This window comes from Taeniopygia guttata, chromosome 36 (assembly GCF_048771995.1).
Source record: "Taeniopygia guttata chromosome 36, bTaeGut7.mat, whole genome shotgun sequence".
Lineage (NCBI taxonomy): Eukaryota > Metazoa > Chordata > Aves > Passeriformes > Estrildidae > Taeniopygia > Taeniopygia guttata.
The window spans coordinates 4,053,947-4,078,542 of record NC_133061.1 but is presented as its reverse complement, the minus strand read 5'-3'; the positions used below and the strand labels follow the sequence as shown (position 1 = coordinate 4,078,542).

Here is a 24,596-nt window from a genome sequence, read left to right as displayed (position 1 = left end):
AAACACAAATCTTTGCACAATCCACTTTTGCTGTGCATCCTCTGATCCACTTGTGGAGAGATCAGTTGCTCTCTTGCAATTGATAAGTTCCACATTCTTCACTGAAATCCATCCAGATTCTGCACCTGTTAAAACACAAACAAACCCAACACCCCCACAGGGAATGGAGGGTCCTCTCTCAATTCTGTTCCCTAAAACTTGCATGAAGAAATGGAAATATCAACATCTTTGTTATAAACATGAAAAAACATCAAGAACAAAACAATGCACATAGTAAAGAAACTAACAACAAATAAAAATCAATCAGATAATAAACAATTAGTATTACATATAAAATCACAGTTACCAAGTGCTACACTATCAAATTGTCATCCCAGAGTCTGCCGCAGCTGACAAACGTTAAAACAACACAGATTTGGATAAAACATGTCCGGATCATGTCTCTCCAAAACTCCCTTTGAGGCTCAGCTGTCCTATATGGTCAAATTGTCAAGCCAAAAGGACTTGAATACTTTTTGATGCAGGAAATACCTGGGTCAATGACACCATCCACGTAGAGCCAGAGCTTGGCCAGAGCTCAAACTCTAATTGGAGGATATGTTTAAAACAAAAGTCTTAGAAATAACAGTTATAAGTAAAAAAACTTATTATTAAAAATTTATCAAACCATCAAATAATTGAACCTGTCTAAAATTTCTTTCAAGACAAAAATTCTCTAAATACAACAAACTTTTTCTTCAGAAATCTAAAAATTTGAAGTCTGAAATCTTGAACCAAAACTTGGACTATAAATTTGTAAAAGAAGATAAATTGCAGCTGCATAGAAGATTGAACAAAAAAAAATCACATGAGTAATTAAAAAGTCAAAAACACAGGATCCTGAAAAAACACATCTTGTAATCAATCACCTAAAAAGACAATAAAACATATGAAAACTGACTGTAAATATTAAAACAACACCTCAATACCTTAACATCTTAATAATAATTCTTATCTCAAAAATCAGACAACTTACATTATATGATCAACTTATCAACAAGAAATGTTTAAAATAGTTTAAGACAATCTTTTCAAAGCATTCATATAACATTAGTAACAATCACTACTTATCATTACCTACAAAACTTGACAATCATCATTTATCTTATTATCTATAAAAACTCAAAACCAGAAATTGTGAACTCAATGCCAACATTCCATCTGACTGACTCTTCTCAAATCTTTGTTTTCAGAGACATTTTTGGCAATTAAATCATTATTAACATTTCTATCTTTATACAGTGATTTTCATCTATATTGTATTTGAAATAACATTGATTTGCATAATGTCCATCCCTCTTGGTATCTTGGAAAACAATTGGTACTGCTATACTTTTTCATTACGTCTTCTGACTTTTGCAAGGAATTGGAAAAATGCTGTTGAAATTTTTGCTGTGGTGTTGCAATCTCTCCATTGGTGGCACTGCTGCTCTCGGGGTTGTCGTTACCGTGGCAATCAGGCTGTGCAGCGTCTCCGCCGCCATTGCTGGGTGCTGTGGGGAGATGAGGGGGCGGTGCCGTCTCGCTCCCGTCCTTGCTGCGTCACTGTGGGGACGGGAGAGGAGACGCCCCTGATGCGGCCGCGCCCCGCCTGCTCCGACTCCAGCGCAGCCGAGCCCCCGGGAACGCCCATCTCCCTCCTCGCGCTGTTGCTCAGCAACAAGGAGCCTTCTGTCTCTCGGCCGAAGTCCGCTCCACCCCGGGGCCGCCTCAGGCTCGGTGCCGGCCGGCCCCGCTCTGCCTGGCCCCGCGCCCGCCGCTCCGCGCTGCCACTTCGCGCTGCCGCTTCTGCGGTCCGCCCGGGCGGCTGGCCGGTGCTCACCGCCGCACCCTGCTGCTCTCCACCACAGCCCGTTGCCTTAGTTCTGCCAACCCGTTCCACAAGGAACGAGGAAGGGCTTTCTGTAACTTTTTCTTGCTTTTGTATCTTGTTTCTAAGCTCAAGCACTATTTTCTTGTCTTTTCTGCCCTCTATCACTGCGTCCCAAAGCAGCTGCCCCAGCTCTTGCCATTTGATTTTACTAAAAATCAGCGAAGGCTTTTGCAGTTCGCCTTTGTTTCTTGCCCACAGAACCAACTGTTCCAAATTGGCTTCTTTAACCTTTTCAGCTCTCTTTGAGAGAATATGAAAGAGAAGCTGTACGGAAGCCTGGAGATCCCTATCCAAATAAAGCCCTTTAAATTGCCTCCGTCTGAAAAAGGAGGTGAAAGGGTTATATGCTGCTTGCCTATCCATTACTCACATCAGCGCTGTTGCAGCCCCTCCAGGCTTCGGCAGCACGTATCGGCTGAGCTCACCGCTGTGGTCACTCAGGGCGCGGCTCCAGGTAGTGGAGCTTAATCGCCGTCCGTCTAGCTGCGGGAGCCGACCCCAACGCAAACGTCTCACAGATCCAGGCGGGGGGATCCCATCCGTTCGGGCGCCAGATGTTGGTGAGAGAGTCGCGGGAGACAAGTCTCATGCTGTCATGATGAACAAGTCTCAGTTTATTGGAGTAGATTACAGTTTCTTTATACAAGCACTAATTAGTTCATACATATTGCAAAAGCGAAGCTCAGGATTGGTTACCTTTTTATTAACACATATATCTCTTTGCGATAAGCCTTGCAGTTACTGTTTCTTTATACTTGATTATCTTTCTGCATACTAAGCAATTTTACATCTTGGTTGTTAGGGAGACATCTGTATGTTCAAGGTTGTTAGGGGACATCTGTTTCTCAAGGTTGTTTTCATGCTACAAGTCACGTATTCTCACACTCTCATCAACTTAACCCTTTCGTGTCCCTTGCTGCGCAGCCATTCTTCAGCTAAACTCTCGACAGATTGTGAAAAGTCCTTTTCTCCCAGCCCGCGCGGGCAGAGAAGGAGTCGAGATGCGGAGCTTTGCTTCTCAGGGCCGTTTATTTTCCCTTTTCTCTAACACGCTTTGTCCGCTCTGCTGAGCTCTGTCTAGCAGGTCAGTCTGTGGCAGTCTCCCTGCCCTCAGGGCGCTGTTTGCCTTCTACACTAAAAACTACCTGTACTGTGTTTACAATAACGTGCCAATATCTATCGTTTATGTTGGACAGTGTGTCTCTACCTTCAACTAAAAGAAAAGTGTCACCATCACAGCAAGACATGGAGGGCAAAAAGAAGGAGAAGAAGCTCAGGACACACCCAGATCCCTCCACCTTGTCCCATTGAACCCCGTATTTTAAAGTGTTAAAATTCTACTTTTCCACCCTGTGTTAATTCACCTACCACGCTACTCAAACCCTTGTGCCTTGTAATTCCCCATACAAAGTTGGCAATTTTCTCCAGGGGCTAAAACCAAAGCCACCGGTGTTCTTGACACCATGCCAAGGTCTCCGAGGCCCCTGCCAGGGTCTGGAGCCATCCAGGGCAGCCAGAGGGATGTCCTGGATTCTGACACCCCCCAATTACTGAGCAGTGGGAGCCCCCTGGGCACTGCCCCCTCCTCACCAAGCACCGGGATAGGGACCGGACCCCCATCGAACCCTGGGAACCCCACAAGCACCGTGACCCCCCAGGCAGCACAACCCCCGTGCACCGGGACAGGGACCGGGCCCACCTCGTGCACCGACCCCGCCGAGCACTGGGCCCGGACCCCCTTTGTGCCCCCATCCATAACAGAGGTTCCATCCCCTCCGCTTTGACCCCCCCAGAGCCGTGGGACCCCCAGGAACAGTGCAGGGACTGTGGGGGACCCCAAGGGCTGGGGGGGCATGGGCGGTTCACCTGCACTAGGGGAGTCCCTTAGGGTTTGGTCCTTTCCTTCCCGTTGTCTCCCAGGATCCCCTGTTATCATCAGTGCCCCCCCCAATTTACTGGGACCCCCCCATTCACTGCCTTCCCCCCTTCCCTGACTCCCCCAAAGCGCTGGGACACCCCGAGCCATGAGCCCCCCGCAGTGCACCAGGACCCCCCACTCACCTCCCATCCCCCATCCATGGGAACCCCCCCAAATCACAGCAGCACAAGGAGAAGAAGCCAACACCTTCCCCACACCGAACAGGGATCACCAGGACCACGGATCACCAGAGCTCTGCACAACGGGGGTCACTGGGGATCATCCAGCCCGGATCCTCCCATGGGGGATGGAGCTGCAGCAGCGCACCAAGCTCTTCCCTCACTCTCTTCCCTCACTCCAAGCTCTTCTCTCACTCTCTTCCCTCACTCCAAGCTCTTCCCTCACTCGGGGCACTCACAGGGCTTCCCTTAGTGGTGCCTCCGTTGGTGCTGGGTCAAGTTTGAGCTCCTGGAGAAGCTCTTCCCACACTCCCCACACTTGTAGGGCCTCTCCCCGGTGTGGATGCACCGGTGCCTGGTGAGGCTGGAGTTTTGGTTGAAGCCCTTCCCGCAGTCGGGGCAGCGGAAGGGCCTCTCCTCTGTGTGAATCCGCTCATGTAGGAGGAGATTGGAGCTGGTCTGAAACCTCTTCCCACACTTCCCACACTCGTAGGGCCTCTCCCCGGTGTGGATGCGCTGGTGTGTTCTCAGGTCTGAGCTCCGCCCAAAGCTCTTCCCACATTCCAAGCACTCATAGGGCCGTTCCCCAGTGTGGATCACCTGGTGCTCAATCAGGCCAGACTTCTGTCTGAAACCCTTCCCACACTTCCCACACTCATAGGGCCTCTCCCCGGTGTGGATGCGCCGGTGCCTGATGAGGTTGGAGTTTCGCTTGAAGCCCTCCCCGCAGTCGGGGCAGCGGAAGGGCCTCTCCTCTGTGTGACTCCGCTCATGTAGAAGGAGATCGAAGCTGGTCCGAAACCTCTTCCCACACTCCCCACACTCGTAGGGCCTCTCCCCAGTGTGGATCCTCTGGTGCCGGATCAGATGGGATCTCCAGCTGAAACCCTTCCCACATTCCAAGCACTTGTGGGGCTTCTCCCTGCCATGAGACTTCTCCACCAGCTCCGAGCTCCCGCTGGATCTCCGCCCACCTTCCTGGCTCAGGGGGGCTCTTTCCTCCCTGCAGCTCCCTGGGCTGGGTTTGCAGCTCCTCCTCCTGCAGCATCTCCGGGGCTTTTCTTCCTCCTCCATCCAGACACGCCCAGGGAATGAAAAATCCTGGTTTGGGGAAAAAAACAAGAGGAGAGCACCTTGGACTGGAGGTTCCTCCTTGCCCCAGTTCATCTCAGGAAGTCATTGGGAATCTTGTGTCTGTAAGAACCTCCAAAACACCAAGATTCAGCCCAAAAATTCCACAAACTTCAAGATACAGATCAAAAACTCCCCAAACATCACAAGTCAGCAAAAACCTCCTCCAAAACATAAAGATTCAGCTGCCACATAAAACCAAAGCAACAATATTTAGCCCAAGAAAGCTCAGAAACACCAAGATCTACCCCATGAAAATCCTGGATCCCCCTCCACAGTCACCTGCTGCATGTGGGGGGAGCAACGCTCCTGGGGCTGGGGGGAGGCTGCAGATACAGGGAGGGGTGGAACCTTCTGCTGCTTCCTCTTTCTGCTCCTCCTCCTCCTGTGTCCCTCCTCTTCCTCACACTCCTCTTCCTCCTGCTATTCCTCCTTCTCCTGCACAATCCAACCCTCTCCCACCACCTGCATCGTTTGACCATTCTGTTCCTCAAGCCTGCTTCTCCTTCCCTTCTCCTCCTGCCCCCAGGCCCAGCACCCACTGCCGGCTCCCTCTTCCCCCAGACCCACAGCATCCCAGCCGAGGGGCAGGGATGGAGCTGGGGCAGGTCGGGCTGGGGCAGCGCTGGGCTCTCGGCCGCTCCCGCCCGCACTCGGTCCCCACTGCAGCCGCTCCCGCCAGGACAGCGCGGGGGGGCCCGGCCTTGGCGCTGCCCCACTCCCACCTCCCCAAATTCCCCTCGCGGGGGCGATGGGACCGAGGGGGGGGCGCAGGTGGGGTCCAGGTGGGGAACGCGGAGAGCTGCGAGTCTGCCTGGCAACTGGTGAGTCATCAGCGCCGCGGGCTCTGATTGGCTGAGCTCTGCCTGAGGGCTGCGCCTGCAGCAAAGAGGGGACACCCTGCTACAGGGGGGATGTCCCACAAACGGGGGACCCCCATGAAAGGAACAAGAGCAAAGTGTCTTTACAAACAGATGCTCTGAATCTGCTCGGAGATAGGGCCAGGAACCTGTACATAAGGAAGTGACAGGAGAAGCCATCAGTTTCAGAAAATTTTATCAGTTGATGACACAGACTGCTGCTCAACCAAGGTCCTGCTCTATTCATGAACTTCCAGAAGAACAACAAAGACTTAACAGAGCCATGAGTATCATTTGCTATATAAAAGCAGGGAGCATATTAAGGGAGTATGTAGTAGGTGGATTAGGAAGTCTGTAGCTCTCAAGTACTTCAGCCAATGGGGAAAGCAGAGGGAGATGTGGCCAGGAGAATTAGGATGAAAAGGAGGCTGTGTCCTCCAACAATTGGAGAGATCCCATGGGGAATGTACCATGGCCGCTCTCATTTTTAAGAATGAAATTCCATTTACAGGACTCCTCTGTCTGCTTTGTGGACAGAATCCTCTGGTGATGTCAATTTTCCCGCACACCCTGGGGCAGGGAGTGCAGCTGAAGGTGCCTCACCCACTTTGGGTGATCGGCTCCCTTGGCTGGCAGCGGCACCGGGGATTGATTGGGGACCCGGGAGTGACCAGGAGACAGACAAGTGACACATCAGTGGGGTCTGTGAAGAGTCAGCAGGGAGAGAGCACTGAAAATCTCATCAGTGAGTGCCCTGGGATCTTCGGGGAGTGAACATGGCAGGGCACCCATGGAGGGGAGAAAAGGGAAAGCCAGGGAGGGCTCCTGGCCAAAGGGATGATGATCCCAAAATGTCTCTGAAGGGTCCCTTGGGAGAATGTGGTGGTAGTTTGCACATTCCCCCAGAGGTAATTAAGGACATGGAACCCAGGGGGGCAATAAGGGAAGGGGAGAAGGGATTTGGACAACAGGGGATGGACGGTGTTGGTGTGCTGGGAAGGAAACAGGTGAAGGGGAGTGTGCAGCAATATGGTTCAGGCAAGAAGCAGCAGGAGGAATCTATGTGGTAAGAAAATGGATGATGGAAAAGAGGAGGAACAGAAAAATACTCAGGACTGAGATGTTTTTCAGCAGGGTCTTATCCTGACAATTTGCCAGCTGATACTTTGAATTCCCAGTTTCCAGGAGAGGAAAAGCAGGAGGTCAGGATGTCAGGGGTTTCTCTGTGGTGGGCAGCGGCAGCAGCGGGCGCAGAGGTGCGGGACCGGGAGCAGGGCTGGGGGCCTGTGGGGAGCTGCGGGGCCGGGCCGGGGCTGTGGGGCAGCCGGGGCTCAGCGCCGGGCGCTGCCTGACCCCACCAGCCCCGGGCAGGGCCGGCAGTGGCCCCCGGCCCCCAGGAGGCTGCGGGACGCCCCGGCCGCTGCCCGGCCCCGGGGAGCTGCCGGCCCTGCCCGCCGGGGGGGCCGCCTTTGGACACTGCGGCAGGACAGGCACCGGCTCTGCCACACGGGCTGTGCAGGGGACCCTGAGCACAAGGAGCAAAACAAAGCAACATCTGGGAAATGCAGAGTGCACATGGAAAGATCAGGATTTTCTGTGAAGGATTTGGCTTTGGTCCCTGCAGAAAGGAAAGATTTTGCAGAAAGCTCAGCAGCTCTCAGAGGATGAGCACCCACAGGCAGTGACCGGGGCTGCAGGAGTGGCACAAGAAGGCCCTGCAGCACTTGGGCACAAAGGCACAGCAGCTGAAGGCAAGGAGGGATGAGCAAAAGGCCAAGCTGAAGGCAAAGGCCATGGCAGAGTTCCCACAGCCCCTGAGGGACCAACCCCAGGGCCCAAGGGGGCCCCAGCACCCAGGGGACGGCGTCGGCCACAAGCACCTGGCAGAGACATTGCCCTCCTGGCCAGGGCAGAGCCCACCCAAACAGCCCCTGGGAAGGAGTCAGGGCTCCAGCTGCAGCCCACAAGGACACTGCAAGCACAGACAGCAGCACCCTCAGGAGGAGCGAGTCCACCCCTGCATGGACATGGATTGTCAGGGCTCTCTGAGCTCCCATCCCACCGGGGACCCACCACACTGCAGCCCTGGAGAACATCCAGGCTGGGTCTGCATCCAGAGGAGGCCTCTCCTGATGGACACAGGGGCCTCTCCATCCACTCTGAATCTTACACCTAAGGGGGGAAAATTGTAAAGGAATGTTTTCATTATTAAGGGAATAAATGGAAAAGCTGAACTGGTATCATTTGTTCAATCACTCTTAGGAGCTGTGGGGGATAGGTTTGAAATAAACCGATTTCTTTTCTTCCTACTGTGATTGTTATTAACTAGGAAGGAATTTGATGGTGGCATTGTAATACTGTAAAAGGTGATACAGAGGCTATTGCTGCTGTACCTTTGTGTCAAATGTCTGGCAAGGCCTATGCTGAAGGGAACCCAGAGGTGTTGGCAGCCCCAGGGAAAGAGGGAAAATTTGATGTGGAGCGTCTCCAAATTACTTGGAAGCAACCAGGACAAGTGGGGGCTAAAAGCAACACCCTGTTCCAGGGGAGGGAAGGAAGGGCTCACAGCCTGGTATGGAGTCCCTGCTAAAGGCAGGGCTTTTGGAGCCAGGGATGTCTCCCTACAGCACTCCTATCCTGCCAGTCAGGGAATCAGATGGCTCCAATGAGGAGCACAAGAACAAGTGGTAGACAAAGCCTCTATTAAATGGCTGAATTTTCTAGATAAAAAACAACTTTTGAGTATTAAGGGAAAAAGTGCAAATGGTGGAGAAAAACGTTAAATATTTGGGACATATTCTGACTGAAGTTATGTGGTTGAATGACCAAGAGAAGGTGTGGGCAATCTCAGAAGTAACGTTATCCAGGACCAAAAAGGAGCAGAGACAATTTTAAGGATAAACAGGGAATTACACAACATGGACTGAGGATTCCAGCCAGAACATTGTAGGACTATTTAAACTCAGAAAGCCTCCATGCTGTGGTATGGACAGGAGAAAGAGAGCAAAACCTGAGAAAATGAAAAACCAAAAATATTGATTCCTCAGCTCTGGCTCTTCCAGACTCAGAAAAGAAAATGGAATTGTAGGTGAATATTCAACAGGGCCATGCCAAAAGAAATCCTTAGGCCAAAATGTTTCACCCAGTGGCCACAGTGGCCTCATTGCCTGCAGAATTGTGCAGCCACAGCTTCAACGGGAACCAAGGCCCAAAACCTGATGACAACAGGATCTCCAACTGTTCCAGTCTGCCATCAAGTTCAAGCTTTGATAACCAAAAGAGCCTCGCAATGGATGAGCAGTGCTCGGTTATTACAGTGTGAAACTTGTTCAGTGGCACAGGAGGATTCAGAACTGAGGACAGGGGAAGGGTTTAACCCAGCCTCCTGTTTGAACAGCCCCCAGAGGGGCTGGGAAGAAACCCAGCACTGCATTCAAGTGACACAGCTCCAGACCCAGCCTGGGGGAGATTCAGGAGACATTGCCTGGCCTGAGGCAGAAAATGTCTTTGTGGATGGCTCTTCAAGGGCAGCAGAAGGGAAAAGAGTTCCAAGACACGCTGTTATTGAGGAAAGGGAATCAGACAAAGCCCAGGTTACCCCCCATGGTCAGCTCAACCGGCACAGCTGTGTGTGCTTGTAAGAGCCTGGCACTGAATGCCCTGAGCAGGAAGGCTTCAATATCTTCTGGTGACACCATCTCACCTAACAGGGGGGCAAAAGCAATTCTGATTGCTCAGCAACCACTGGATCACTTCTTAAGGTATTTCTAAAAGACATTACTCCAATAAAAGGCATTGTGGAAGCAACAGACTCAGACAGCAGAATTCATTTTACAGGAAAGATCCTCCAGGGGGTTATGGCAGCTTTAGGAATACAATGGGACCTCCAGAACCCCTGGCACCCCCAGAGCTCAGGCTGGGTACAAAGAATGAAAGGGGAAGAAACACCTTTGGAAGCTGGGGATAGAAACCAAGATGCCATGGGTACGGCTTTTGCCATTGGCTTGGGCAAGAAGAAGAGCCAGACCCAGGGCAGATATTCAATTATTTCCCCTTGCAATTGATCTCGGGAATTCCTTACCCTGGGAATTCTCCACCTAGTGCAGGGTGGAGATAAGGGATGCACATTTAAAGCAGTCTGTGGCCAGAATCCTGTCTCTGGTGCAATCTCTCCCCCAGGAAGCTGGGCTGGCACAGAGCCTGCCTTGGCACTTTGCTGTTGCCAACATCCAAGCAGGACATCGGCCCACACATCCTCTGCTGAAATCCTCGGCCTGGCCACCCTCCTTTGGCAGCTCCAGCCACCGGGGACAGCCCTTGCTGCCACTGCTGCAGCTTCAGCGCTCTCTGGGCCTGCCCTGCCACAGCTGCTGGGCAAGAGCACGGGACAATTCCACTCTGGCTCTCACTTACACTCACACACTGCCCTGCCTGCCATGGCATTGATGCAAAATACACCAGCTCATAGACTTTAACATTGTTTACCTTTGATTTCTCTACTCAGGCTTGCTTTGCCTTGGCCCTGGGGAAAGAAATGTTAAAGGTTTTGTTAAGGGATGTTACACCACTCAATGGAGATGAGTTTAACATCTCAACACACTGGGAATGGCCCAAAAGATACCCACAAAGATAACACCCAGCAGCAAAACATCAACCCCAGCAGCAAACAGCAACCACCACCTACCCCATACACTGCCAGGGCTGCAGACACCTGGTCTGCAAAAGGCTGAGAAGGAAATCCAGCACTTCCCACCTCATTAACAGCTGAAGCAAAGAAATCCGGGTCCAATAGGAAACCAAATACTAAAAACTGCACTACTTGAAACTTTGGAACATTAAACCAGTGGATTTAGACTGGTTCTGACTGTATCAAGTTTGGGAAAAATCTAGTAAAAGCCACGGAGCTTTTATTCCGATAGTATTTTATTTATTATATAATCCAATATATTTTACTGATACTTTAGGTGTCATGGAACGATTTTCTCTGCACACCCGGGCTATGTGGGGATGGAATGATTTCTGTTGCACATCCTGGCCAGAATCAAGGAATGCCTTGACTCTAACAATAAACATATTGTTGGAGTTTTTCTTTTTCCTGCAGTTTCAGTGCTAAGTTTAGAGCATTAGACTATTTTTAAATTACTCCTACTTCCGTATTGCCAGTTAGGTTTGGGTAAGGGATGAGAGAATGAGTTTTTACTTAGAGGAGAAGTAGAAAAAATTTAATTGACTTCGAAATTTTTTGTATATGTTTGTGTGTGTCTCTTAGAGATAGAAAAATTTTGGTCTGGGTTTTTCGACGTTCACCTTAAGCCAACATTTTGTGAAGCTAGAAGAGATTTAATGGTGACCCTTTAACTCATAAATAGAAGATTTGAAGGAAAAGAAAATAAATAGAATATTTGAAAGAAAAAAAAAAAAAAGCAGCAGGTTGGGGGGGGCACATGTGAGGCTGCTGAAGCTGCTCTGGAAGAGAAGCTGCATTCCAGGCACCCAGGAGGAGCTTTAGAAATGCAAATTAACACTGCTGGGGCAGAGTGGGGACAATGTACCTGGCTCTTCTTGCCTGGGGCAGGAATTGGCTGATTCCCTCTGCCCCTCACCCCAAGCTCTGCCTGCTTGCACAGATGGAATCTGCACGGCTGAAGGCAGAGCCCATGGTGAGGATCTGACTCTGAAACAGAAATGGCTGAGGCTGCAAAGGGAAACAGCAAATGGAGAATGTTGTGAAAACTTCACTAAAATAAGGGGGGGATCATCCCCCTGCCCACTCCAACATCTGCTGCCCCTGTCTGTGCTGTACGGCGTGTATCGGAGCACTGGGGTTTTTGCTAGAACAAGTTCAGAGAAATTAGTTGGAATTCAAGTATTTGATGATGTATTTAGAAAAATGCAGTCATTGATGCAGCCTCAGCTTGAGGGAGCACCCAGAAATGGGAAAAAGATGAAGGGCCACCAGAACAAATCCTACAACACCACGGACCAGCCCCTGGGAACCCAAACTAATTCATACCAGGAGACAGGACCCATTTATCATTTCAACGGCATCATTAGATTAAAAGCTGTCCTCAAAAGAAGAAGCAACTAGACAGCTCCAGCTCCTGACCTTCCACTGAAAGAGGAACACAACATTTCACATGGGGATGGGATCAGATTATCTGTTAGCAGAAAAAGGAGGAGTTTGTGAAAACCAAATGGCTCAAACTGATGTTGGCAAAGAGATGACAAAAGGAAAGTGGTGAAAAAGATAAAAAAAGAAATAGGTGAACAGTTTATGTATTGGTCCAAACATGGAAAGGATGGGAATGGGACACGCTTTCGTGGCTCCCCGGCACACCAGGGGTTAAACGAATGCTGCTTCTCCTCTTCTGTGCTGCAGCAACTCTCATCTTTTCACCATGCTCCACACCTTGGCAGTGCAGCTCATCCAGCAGCTGAGCCAGGGGATGCAGGCGGCAGCCAGGCCTCCTGATCCACAAACGGCTACAAAAGGACAGGGAATGAAGGCACCGAGAATAATCCCAAAACTAAAGAGGACCCGGGAAGAACAAAACAGAGTTGAGGAGTGAATCTGCCTGGAGATAGGGCCAGGCACCTGTAGATAAGGAAGTAAAGGGGGAAACCATCAGTTCCAATAAATTTCACAAATTGAGACACACAATTTCTCAAAGTCCCGCTAAATTCCTGTACTCCTAGGAGAACAAAGGCTTAACAGAGCCATGAATATCGGCTGTTATACAAAAGGAGGGTGCATATTAACGAGGACAGGCAGCAGGCGCATCGGGAAGTCTGAACCTTCCAAGGACCTCAGCCCGTGGGCAAAGGCAGAGGGAGATGCGGCCGGGAAAATGAGGATAAAAAGGAGGCTGCGGACTACAACCATGGCAGAGAGCGCACGGCAAATGCCCCACGGCCTCTCCCCCTGCTCGGCAATAAAGTCACTTTTACAGGACTCCTCGCTCTCCTCCGGCCACGGAAACCTCCGGCGACGGGAATTTCCCCGCACGCTCCCGGCCGCGGGGCAGCCCCCTCTGTCCTACCCACAGCAGCCGGGCCGAGCCAGCGCTGCTCCGGCAGCGGCTCCTGCCCAGGCCCCGGCGGGAAGGAGACCGCGGGCAGCCGCTCCCGCCGCGCCCTCAGCCCGGGGCCAGCACGGGCCGGACACGGCACCACCGACCCGCCGCAGCCCCCTGCCGCCCCCTCCGCCCGCAGCCAGCCCCGAGCCCCCGCAGAACCCAGCGCGGCTCCCACCTGCGCCGGGGCCGCCTCCGAGCTCCGCCGACGCCGCCTCACCGCGCTCCGGCCGCTGCCGCCGCTCCCGGGCCCGCACAGACGCTCCCGGCGCCAATGGCGCCGCTGCCCGCCCACGGCCGCCCTCAGCCCGCCGCCGGGGCCGTGCTGCGCCCCGCTCCCACCAATCAGCGCGCCGCAACCACGACTGACGGCACCAGCGGCCAATGGCAGCGAGCTCGGGGCGGGCTCTGCGCACGGCCCAGACTCGCCCCGCGCTCTCAGGGCCCCCGCGCTGCGTGAGGGCAAAGCCGGAGATGAGCAACAGCCCCGGGACGGGCCCGGGCCCGAGGCGGGATTGAGCTGCCCACACAAACAAACTTCTCCGCACCTCCCGCCACGGCTTTCCCGGCCCTGCGCCTTCCGTGCCTCCGGCTCTGCGGGAAGCCCGGGAGCCTCCCTTCTCCTGCCCCTCATTAGTGCATCGGTGCTTCGCTTTCATTTCCCCCAAAAAGGGAAACCTGCCCAAAGCCCTGTGGGTGAGCGGGGGAGGGGAGAGATTTCTGGCAGAAAACTCCAAAGACTCAGAGCAGGATGAGGAGAAGTCAGTGCAGAGCCTTAAATGCAGCTTTCCCCAGGCCTCCCTGCTCCCAGCTGCACCTCCTCCCCCGGCAGGGCAGGAGACAGGGAATGGGGCCGTGCTCAGCTCATCCCCCGCGGCTTCTCCCTCTGCTCAGGGACAGGAGTCGTTCCCTGCTGCACCCTGCGCTCTCTCCCAGCCGAGACTTCTCCAGGAACTTCTCCGAGCCGAGTCCATCCCCTGGGGCACAGCCCCCTCCAAGTGCTGCAGCGTGGGTCACTGTGCCACGGGCTCGGTCCTGCCAGGCCAGGCTGCTCCAGCGGGGCCCCTCTGCCCACGGGGTCACAGCCTCCTCTCAGGCATCCCCGAGCTCCAGCCTGGCTCCTCCAGGGGCTGCAGGGGGATCTCTGCATCCCCACGGAGCTGCAGGGGGATCTGTGCAGCCCCATTGTAATATATGTTATGGAATAATTCGTGCTTATGTAAAATATGCATCAAGTCAGTTGTGCTTGTACAAAAAGATTTTTAAAAATTTTAAAAGGCCAGAAGCAGCAGCCGGGGCTGCAGAAACCACAGATGACAGAGAAAGAAAGACCTCATTTACAAATGAAAAAACGTGGCTCGGTGCAGGGATGGGCTCTTTCCGGGGGCAATCCAGGAGGCACCCAATGTGAAAAACGCAAAATATATGGCTCTTTGCGCATAGTTACTGTATGTATTATGTTAGTTTGATTCGTAGTGCTGTATTAACATTTTAATAGCATGGTAAATGTAGTTTTGTAGTGAAAATGAAGCTTTCGTAGTTAAAATAGAAACTCCTTATGTGTTTTGTTTTTTATTTTAAGGAATGAGAGACTCGCTTTGACGTAACCATCACAGAACGCCTAAAGCTTCCAGAGAAGAGGAATTTATGGTTTTCTTGTCAGAAGAAGCTAATTTCTTCAGGCCTTGCCATGGGGATTAAAGGAAACAGTTGGCATATAACAGACAAGAGTTTCTTGTTTTAAATAGAATGTATGCATAACCATGAAGGATATATGAATATGCAATAGTGTAGTTTTAAGGGTGATTCCTTTGTTCACAAGGTATGCTTGTTGTGGCTTAAGTGCCCGAGAGCTCCGGGCTGGAGCGGAGGGGCTGCGGGAGGAGGAGGAGGGACAGGAGGAGCGGCGGGAGCAGGAGCGGGAGAATCCCGCCGCTCGCACCGCCCGCACGCCGGGGCTGCAGCACCCCCTGCCCCGCCAGCATCGCCCCAGCCCCGAGCCGCAGGGCAGGGGGAGGCCGAGCTCGCCCCGGCTCTATCGAGGGGTCTCCGGGAGGATTTTTCTGGAGAGCGCTCGGAGCCGGCAGATGCCGAGCCCCGGATCCCTCCGGGCTCCCCAAGAGGAGCTTTTTCGGGGGGAGAGGAGCTGTGATCGCCCCTCGGAGGGTCCCGGGGGACCACGCGGGGCTGGCCCGGTGCTGACAGGGCGGGACATTGGTTTTGGGGATCCCCGTGAGAGCCGGGGCTGCGGAACGTGGGACCCCCGGGGCGGCAGAGGGGAAGGGGCGATACCGGAGCTGGGGGACCCCCGGCAGCCGGAGATGAGGCGGGGACGGGACCCCTGAGCCTGGCAGGGCCTGTCCTGGGGTGACCTCACGATGCTCGTACCCCCATTGGTCCATTTGGCCCCGAAATGAGTTCTGCACCTTCAGGGCTGGTTCTGAGAGCGAAGAGGGGGAGGAAGAAGCGCGCAGTTTGTTTTCAGGAGCTGCACTCACCCCTCCACATTCCGGCTCCTGGGCTGCTGAGATGCCTTAAGGAGCTGGGACAGAGGCCAGACGGAGCCAAGAGGAATAAGGTGGATATTTATTGAAGTGCCTTCAAAGGCCACACCCCGGCAGTGCCGGAGCCACGGTCGGGGCTCTGCCCGGATGGCTCCGAGATGGAAGCAAAAGAGGGCTTGGCCATGAGTTCTCACATTTTTAAAACTGTTAGTCCGTTTGCATACAGGATTTAACAGCGCAATTAATACCTTCCAATTATGAACTTTCATCCTCCTTGCTTGCCTGCCCTATGCTTTTCCTGTTGTTTGTGCTTTGGGCCTGAAGTTTGAAGAGATTGTCCTTGACTCTCCATCTAGAACAGGATTGTTTTGTCTTCACCACCCTGTGAAAAGATCCCAGGAACACTTAATCTCAAGCTAGAAGCTGCACACTGAAACAGAACAGAAAAACTTGAACCTGAGGTATCAGTTGTCTGCCAACAGACAGCAGGACAGAGCTCTCCTTTGCTTTTAGTTAGTTTTTAGCTCGCTGAGGCACAGAAGTTCCCTGGGCTGTGGTTTTTCTTTTTCTTTGGAGCTGTTTAAACCTGCTCTGGACTGAACACCAGAAGAGCACCAGTAGCTCACACCTGTGGCCCACTGGGCTGAGCCTGGGCCATGGAGGGACTGATCAGAGCCTGAGTGAGCCGAGCTGCAGCCCACGGAGGGACTTTCTGAGTTTGTCATCTCTTTTGGAGCAACAACAGGTTTTATTGTTTAATATTGTTCATGTTTTGTGCTGGTGAATGCTTTGCCTGTTAAATAAACAGGTTTTTTTTTATTTTTCTCCTAGGAAATCTTTTCCCAAACTGGTTGGGGGAGAGACCACTTGAATCTGCTTTCTAGAAAATCCCCTTTGGGGGTTTTCTCCAGAACTTGCCCTAAACCAGGACAGGGTGATGGGGAGGGGGTGACCCCCAAATGCCTGGACTGGGGGGAGGCTGGAGAGGGGGACCCTTGTACTGCAAAACCCCCCAGCATCCCTAAGCAGGACCCTGGAGAAGGGGGATCCCCAGGACCCTCGAGGATCCCCAGCAGCCCTGAGACGGGGGACACCAGAACCTCAGAGGGATGAGACTGGAAATGAAACACTCCTGGTGGCTTTTTTTTGATTCACTCATGATTTTGGAGGTTTTTATGGACACCAGGAGACATCTGGAGATGGATTTGGGCAGGAGGAATCCCCACCCCAAGGTGTTCACACCTTGTTTTTCCCAAACCAGGATTTCCCACTCCCAGACTTTGGCTGGATGGAGGAGAAGGCTGTGAGGAAAATGTCTCAGGACCCCCAGGCAGGTGAGGAGGAAGTCAGTGCCCCTTTCCCCCTCTCTCCTGCTCCATCTCCCAGCCCAGCACGGCCCCCGGCTGCAGGACAGCCCCGCTGCCGGTGCCCTCCTGCTGGGGACGCACTGGGGGGATCTCCTTGCCCTTCCCTGTGGCACGGAGGCAAATCCCATCCTCTCCTTGTCCTTCCTCCCCCAGAGCAGGAGCTGAGGATGGAGACCAGGGAGGACAAATCCCTCCAGCAGAACATCGTGGAAGAGGCTGTTTTGAGTGGCTCCATGGCAGAGGAATCCAACGGGGAGGAAAAGCCCCGGAGATCCCACAGGAGGAGGGGCTGCACACGCAGATCACCAGGACCTGAGGAGGAAAGACCCACCCTGTGCCGGGGAGGTGGGCAGAGCTTCAGCCAGGGATCAGAGCTGGTGGTCCAGGAGCAGCCTCGTGACAGGGAGGGGCCCTACGAGTGCTCGGAGTGTGGGAAGAGCTTCAGGAAGAATTTCAACCTGATCTGCCACCAGAGGATCCACACTGGGGAACGGCCTTACGAGTGTGGGGAATGTGGGAACAGCTTCAGCCACAGGTCTGACCTGATTGTCCACCAGAGGTTCCACACTGGGGAGAGGCCCTACGAGTGTCCTGAGTGTGGGAAGAGGTTTCACACCAGCTCCCATCTCCTTGTACATCAGCGGATTCACAGACAGGAGAGGCCCTTCCGCTGCCCCGACTGCGGGAAGGGCTTCAAGCACAACTCCACCCTCGTCACCCACCGGCGCATCCACACCGGGGAGAGGCCCTACGAGTGTCCCCGGTGCGGGAAGAGCTTCTCAGACCGCTCATTCTTTACCCGGCACCAGCGGAGGCACCGGTAAGGGAAGCCCTGCGAGAACCCCGCCTGCAGGAGGAGCTTCGTGCACTGCTCCAGCTCCATCCCCATCAGAGGACCCACCCTGGTCAGAGCCCTGGTGACCCACATGCCCTGTGATACACAGAGGGAAGTGGCTGCTGTTATTTTATTTTGCCTCTTATTATCTTTTATCTTCCTCCCTTCAAAACACAGAAAATTGGGGTTAAAATCAACAAATGCATTAAAGTCATCTAAAGCCTCACATTTTACTTGTGTTTTGAGGAATCATGGATTTCAAGAGATATCTGTGAGGGTATGGGGGAGTTTGGGGGCTATTTGTTTTAGTTGTCTTTTTTTCTTGGCACTCCAAAAGTTGAGAGGGACTGATCTTTCTGCTTAAATCCACTCAGTGCCACTAAAAACTGCTGAATCGCACCCCAAAATTACTCGATTCCACTGCCTCTGAGGGTGAAATTGGGTTGGAAGGGGATTGGGCAATGAGGGATGCAAATCAGGAGGGTGAGATGAGCATTGGGTGGGGTGGGATGGGTGGGATGGGGATTGGGAGGTGTGAAATGGGGGAAGTACAGCTTGGGAAGGGATCTTGATGTGCAGGAGGGGTCGCATGGGTAGAGGTTGGCATTTGGGAGGTGGGGTGGGGTCTGGAATGAGACAGCCAAAATTTGGGGGTGATTAAGATAGGGGGAGCCCATTACTGAGTGAGTGTTTGAATAGTCTACATTCATGCGGAGATGCTGGGGTGTCTCACATTCCTGAGGCAGTTTTGGGGCACTCCCCAGCTCTTGGGGGGTTTCCTGAGAGCAGCTCCATGGAGCCCCATGGCCAGGGGTGGTTGCCATGGGCATGAGCTCAGAGCTGTGCCAGAGTCCATTGCCTCGGTGCTGAGAGCAGAGAAATGATGAATGGCCCCAGACATCTCCAGTGTGTGTTTGTGGAGGCCTGTGAGCTTACTGGGGAGAGGGCAAAAGCGATCCCCTGGAGAAATGCACCGTAGGCTCTGGGCATTCCTCACAGCTCAGGGTGAGGACAGAAGCTTCCCCCATGGTGCTCTGCAGCACTGTGTTAATTTGTCCCAGTTCTGTCCCCATTGGCCTGTTGGCCTTTCCTACCCCTTTTACCCTGATATGTTCATGTTCTAGCAAGTTCTCCCTTCCCTATTTTCCCATTGGTTTATGTGCCCACCTATCAACCCTGGCATTCCCTATTAGTCCCTTTCCCTGTGTACCACCCCTAAACCCTGAGATCCCTGACGCTCTCCTCCAGCCCCTCTTTTCCCGTATTTACACCCTAAACCCTCCTTTGTCTTTGTCTTTAACCCCCAGAGCCCTGGAGCGTCAGACCCTGATAAACCCTCGTTGGAGCTCCATGCCTGGGCCCTCCCGTGTCCTCACTGCCGAGCTGCTCCGTGTGTGTGTGTGTGTGCTGGGCTCCCGTGGCTCTGCCCGTTAGCACAAAACACTCCCAGGGAAAGTTGTGCCGCCACCACCACAGACTGACAGTGTCCCTGGGGACCAAGAGGCCACTGTGACACTGTGGGACCAAGGAGAGCATTGCTGCCCTGCCAGGCCTCATGGAACCAAGGATCCACTGTGACACTGCAGGGCCTTGGGGACCACGGTGACATTGTGACACTGCAGGGCCCAAGGATCCAAGGGACTTTGTGACACCAAGGGGTCCCATGGAACCAAAGGGACATTGTGACACTGGGAGGCCCCATGGAGTCATGGAGACCATTGGGACACTCTGGGGCCACATGGAACCCTGGTGACACCAAGCTGGCTGGGAATGTTGATCTGCTGGAGGGTAGGAGGGCTCTGCAGAGGTCCCAAATCCAACAAGGTGAGGTTTAACAAGTCCAAGTGCCGGGTCCTGCACTTTGGCCACAACAACCCCTGCAGCGCTACAGGCTGGGGACAGAGGGGCTGGACAGCAGCCAGGCAGAAAGGGACCTGCAGGGACTGATGGACAGCAGGCTGGACATGAGCCAGCCGTGTGCCCAGGTGGCCAAGAAGGCCAATGGCTCCTGGCCTGGATCAGGAATGGTGTGGCCAGCAGGAGCAGGGCAGTGATTCTTCCCCTGTGCTGGGCACTGGTTGGGCAGCACCTCGAGTGCTGTGTCCAGTTCTGGGCCCCTCAATTTAGGAAGGATGTGGAGGGGCTGGAGCGTGTCCAGAGAAGGGCAACATGGCTGGTGAGGGGTCTGGAGCACAATTCCTGTGAGGAGTGGCTGAGGGAGCTGGGGTTGTTCATCCTGGAGAAGAGGAGGCTCAGGGGAGACAAGGCAGTGTCAGGGCACAGGTTGGACTTGATGATCTCCAAGGTCTTTTCCAACCTTGCTGATTTTGTGATTCTCTGAATCCACCCTTGGAGCAGTTGCAGGAGGAGCCCTGGGCCTCCTCTTCAGAAGCTCCAGCAGCCCAGGTCCCTCAGCTTCTCCTCACAGCCCCAAAGCCCATCCTGTCAGTCCTGCAGAGCCTCTGCAGCTCCTCCTCACTGCCCAGAACAGGGAGCCCCACAGCCAGACACAGCAGCCCAGATGTGCCCCCTGGCCTGGGGTGCCTCTGGCAAGGGAGCAGCAGGGAGAACTGCAGGAGCCTGCAGACAATTCCTGCAGCGCTTGTGGGATGATCCTGCTCCCCAAGGGACGTTCCCATGGTGCCAAGTCAGGAACTGCAATGGGGAGTGGGGCCAGAGAGGAAAGAGCAAACAGGGATGGGCAGCTTGCAGGAGAGGGAAAAGGGGCGGGCAGCAGGAAGAAATCTGTAGCAGGGGAAATAAAGAAAGCAAAGATGAAGCCAAGGAAATGCTCAGGGCAGTTTGGGGGTGGCTGCCAGGCAGCCCTGGCTCTGAGCAGCAGTGTCTGCAGTGGGACAGGAAACTTCCAGCTGATGGCAAGAAACTTTCTGGCTGACTGCAGAGGCCAGGACAAAGCTGAGTGGTTTCCCTGGCGTCCCCCAGCCCTTCCTGGCCCCAGGGGCTGATGGCATTTGTACTCCCTCAGGTCCATGTCCCCACAGCCCCAGCATGTGTGTGCTCCCGCCTGCTGTGTGTAATGCAAACAGGGGCCCCTGACATTTCTTTGTGGACAACATTAAAATGTAAAACAAAGAAAAAGAACCTCCAAAAGGAAAACAACAAGAAGTATCAAAGTTTACTTGTATTACAAGTGTTTTGCAGAAATTGGGCCAGCAGTTTAATGTTCCTGAAAGCATCCAGTCATCAGTGTCCACACTGCAGCCTTGAGCTCCTTGTTCCTCAGGCTGTAGATGAGGGGGTTCAGGGCTGGAGGCACCACCGAGTACAGAACTGACAGGGCCAGATCCAGGGATGGGGAGGACATAGAGGGGGGCTTCAGGTGAGCAAACACTGCAGTGCTGAGGAATAGAGAGACCACGGCCAGGTGAGGGAGGCAGGTGGAAAAGGCTTTGTGCCGTCCCTGCTCAGAGGGGATCCTCAGCACAGCCCTGAAGATCTGCACATAGGAGAAAACAATGAACACAAAACATCCAAATCCTAAACACACACTAAGAGCACTGAGCCCAAGTTCCCTGAGATAGGATTTGGAGCAGGAGAGTTTGAGGATCTGGGCGATTTCACAGAAGAACTGTCCCAGGGCATTGCCATGGCACAGGGGCAGGGAAAATGTATTGGCTGTGTGCATCAGAGCATTGAGAAAGGCACTGGCCCAGGCAGCTGCTGCCATGTGGGCACAAGCTCTGCTGCCCAGGAGGGTCCCGTAGTGCAGGGGTTTGCAGATGGACACGTAGCGGTCGTAGCACATGATGGTCAGGATGGAAACCTCTGCTGAGATGAAGATGGCAAAGAAAAAGAGCTGTGCAGCACATCCTGTGTAGGAGATGTCCCTGGTGTCCCAGAGGGAATTGTGCATGGCTTTGGGGACAGTGGTGCAGATGGAGCCCAGGTCGCTGAGGGCCAGGTTGAGCAGGAAGAAGAACATGGGTGTGTGCAGGTGGTGGCCGCAGGCTACGGCGCTGATGATGAGGCCGTTGCCCAGGAGGGCAGCCAGGGAGATGCCCAGGAAGAGGCAGAAGTGCAGGAGCTGCAGCTGCCGCGTGTCTGCCAGTGCCAGCAGGAGGAAGTGGCTGATGGAGCTGCTGTTGGACATTTCTTCCCTCTGGGAATTAAAAAAAAAAAAAAAACTTTACAAGGTAGGGCAAATTTCTTCTAATCCATCCTATGTTTTCTATTTGAAATCTTTCCAAAATTACTTCTCTTCCTCTGAGGGAACTTCACTAAACTTTTTTTTTTATTTTTGACTTGGTCTTTCTACTGCTGAGTTACTGCCTCATATTATCTTCAGCATTGCTCTCAGCCTGCACGCTGAGAAGTCCAGAGGGAAAACAGGGCTCCCTGTGCTCCAGTGCCATCAGACCTGCGTGTCCCCACACAGCTGCCCTTTGCTCATTTCATCTCCTTTATTTCAGTGTGATTCATCTCCTTTATTTCAGTGTGATTGAACTTAAAGCATCCCTGAAAAATACAGTGACATTTTGATGGCACCAATTTCAAAATAAATTTCCCTAATCCCTTCTCTCCTTTTTTTCCTTAGTTGCTGAACAGGAAGGGATATTCAGGGTTCCTCTGGCTCTCTGCTGCCTGGAGCTGTACCTACTGGGAGCTGTTTCTCTCTATCCAAGCCTTGTCCCTGCCAGTGTTGCCAGAGCCCAGCCCTGCCCTGGGGGCTCAGCTCTGCCCTTTAGACCCCTCCCAGCACAGGGCACTGCCCAGGGGCCTCTCCCTGGGCCTTAAGGGCACGGCAGAAAAACAGAGATGCTGCAAGCCAAGGTGCTGCTGCTGCTCTCTGTAGGTAGAGGAGGGTGAGGAGGCACTTTCTGAGGGAGATCTGAGGCAGATCTGCTGATGCCCAGGATGACAGTGCAGGAGTCTCAGTGACACAGACAAAGCTGACAGCCCCTTTCCCTTCCCTTTAGGAGAAAGTTGAGAGCACCCCTGGCCATGCTGTGCCATCTCCACCACAGGAGGAACCTCCCTGATGGGGGTCACTCCTTCCAGCTCCAGCTTCTCCCCTGCACAGTCCATGGGGAGCTGCCAGGCAGGCTGAGACCTGCCCCTGGCAGGTGGCACATCCCCTGGGCTGGCCCTGAGGGCTGCAGGAGCTGCTCTGCAGGACAGCCCTGGGCAGCCCTGGCTGCAGCCCCAGCTTCACCCCCTGCAGCCATCCCTGGCAGCAGGAGCAGTCCTGCCCTGTCCCTCTGACAGTGCCCAGGACAGCCCCGCTCTGGAGCACATCCTCCCCCAAAACAGAAATGGCAGCAGAGCCCTCCTTACAGTCACATCAGTCCTGTCCTGGGTCAGCTTCAGGAGGTCCCTGCAGCCAGAGACTGGCTGTGTCAGAAGTGGTGAAGATTTTCCATGAATGAGCTCAGAATTGTCCTTCCAGCTGCTCTGAGCCTCTGTCGTCTTCAGTGCTCTCAGGTACCTACAGGCAAAGCCCTCAGCCCTGCTGTGTTGGGAGAGGAGCTGCTCCTCAAGAGAAATGTCTTTTTGAAGCTCTTCTTGGATTGGCAGGACCTGCCTCTGTGCCAGGAGCCCAGCCCAGCTCAGCAGCACAGACACAGCACCCAGATTTAATGACTCTCTCGGGGCTTTGGTGTTGTTTACATAAAACTCAGTCCCTGAGAGAGTGTTCAAAAAACTTCTCAAGAATTAGAAGTCAGAATCAAGCTCCAAAGTTTTAATGGATCCCACTGAGGGACACAATGAGAAAGTATCCCCAGTCAGAGCAGAACACTGGAGGCAGAGATGACAGCTGGGGACAAGCAAGGGAAAGGTGTCTCTGGTGCTGAGCAAACCTGGATGTGTTTCAGGAATGCAAAGGGCCCAGGCCTGAGCCCCAGCCCCTGGCAAGGCAGATCCTGTCCCTCCCTCATTGCTCAGGGCTCTTCCCGGGATGGGCACTGGGATGTGGGGATGTGCCATGCCAAGGGCAGGACCATGGGGCGGCCCCTGCCAGGCTGCTGAGCAGGGACAAGGAGGCAATGAGGCCCCAGGGCTGCAAGGGTCACTTGTCCCCTCGTGGCCTCAGGCCCAGGGCCAGCAGCCATGGCCAAAGTGCGGCACAGGTTGGCTCTGTCAGGGCCTTGCAGCTGCTGCACATCCCTGTGCCCTCTGCAGCCCAGGCTGTCCCACGGTGTCCCTGCCCTGCGCCTCTGTCCCTGCAGGCTGTCGTCATCCCCCGGCTGCCCCACCTCGCTGGCCCCTTCCTTTGCTGACAGCTCTGCCTCCTGCTGCCCCTGCCTGGCCACACAAAGCCTTGGCCTTGATACCAAAAGGGTTAATTCAGTTTTTACTGTGCCTGTGAACTTTTAACACAGGAACAAGGTGTGCAGGAGCTGCTTTTCCAGCAAGGACAGTTGGAAGTGTAGAAGACATCTGGCTCAAGAGTGCAGTGATAGAAAAAGCAAGGACTGAACCTGGGAACTTGGGGTGTGTTTCAGGGAAATGGGTAAATTGTAATACACATTTAGTGACTGTGTATAAGCAACACACTGGTAGAGTTACATGTCCACATAAGGTTAGGAGTTGTCCCTCACTAGACCCAAGGCCTGAATAAATGATCCCCTCTTAAATAGCAAATTAGTGTTAAGGAGCCTTGTTCTGATATTTTAGAGATTTGGTGACCATGGGACCTCACAGAACCCAGGAGTTACCTGTGACTCTGCCCAAACTCATGGAACAAAGGGTCCATGGTGACACAGTGGAACCCCATGGAACCAAAATCCATTTTGGCACACTGGGGCCACATTGAACCAATGGCCCATTGTGACACCACGGATCCAAGGAGACCATT

The 24,596-nt window shown here is 53.4% G+C and overlaps 2 protein-coding genes across 2 annotated transcripts in view; both read right to left on the bottom strand.

The window, feature by feature from the left end:
• Positions 1-24,596, bottom strand: part of LOC140681477 (uncharacterized) — a 472,703-nt gene that overhangs the window by 288,366 nt on the left and 159,741 nt on the right. The window contains 2 exon segments of the mRNA XM_072921312.1: positions 4,270-4,931; positions 22,953-22,955. Coding sequence (XP_072777413.1) covers positions 4,270-4,931; positions 22,953-22,955 — 665 coding nt within the window.
• On the bottom strand, positions 20,428-21,545 carry LOC140681460 (olfactory receptor 14J1-like). Its single transcript, XM_072921291.1, has 2 exons — positions 20,995-21,545; positions 20,428-20,434 (listed from the first exon to the last, which is right to left on the bottom strand). The coding sequence occupies exons 1-2, from the start codon at positions 21,543-21,545 to the stop codon at positions 20,428-20,430; spliced, it is 558 nt and encodes a 185-aa protein (XP_072777392.1).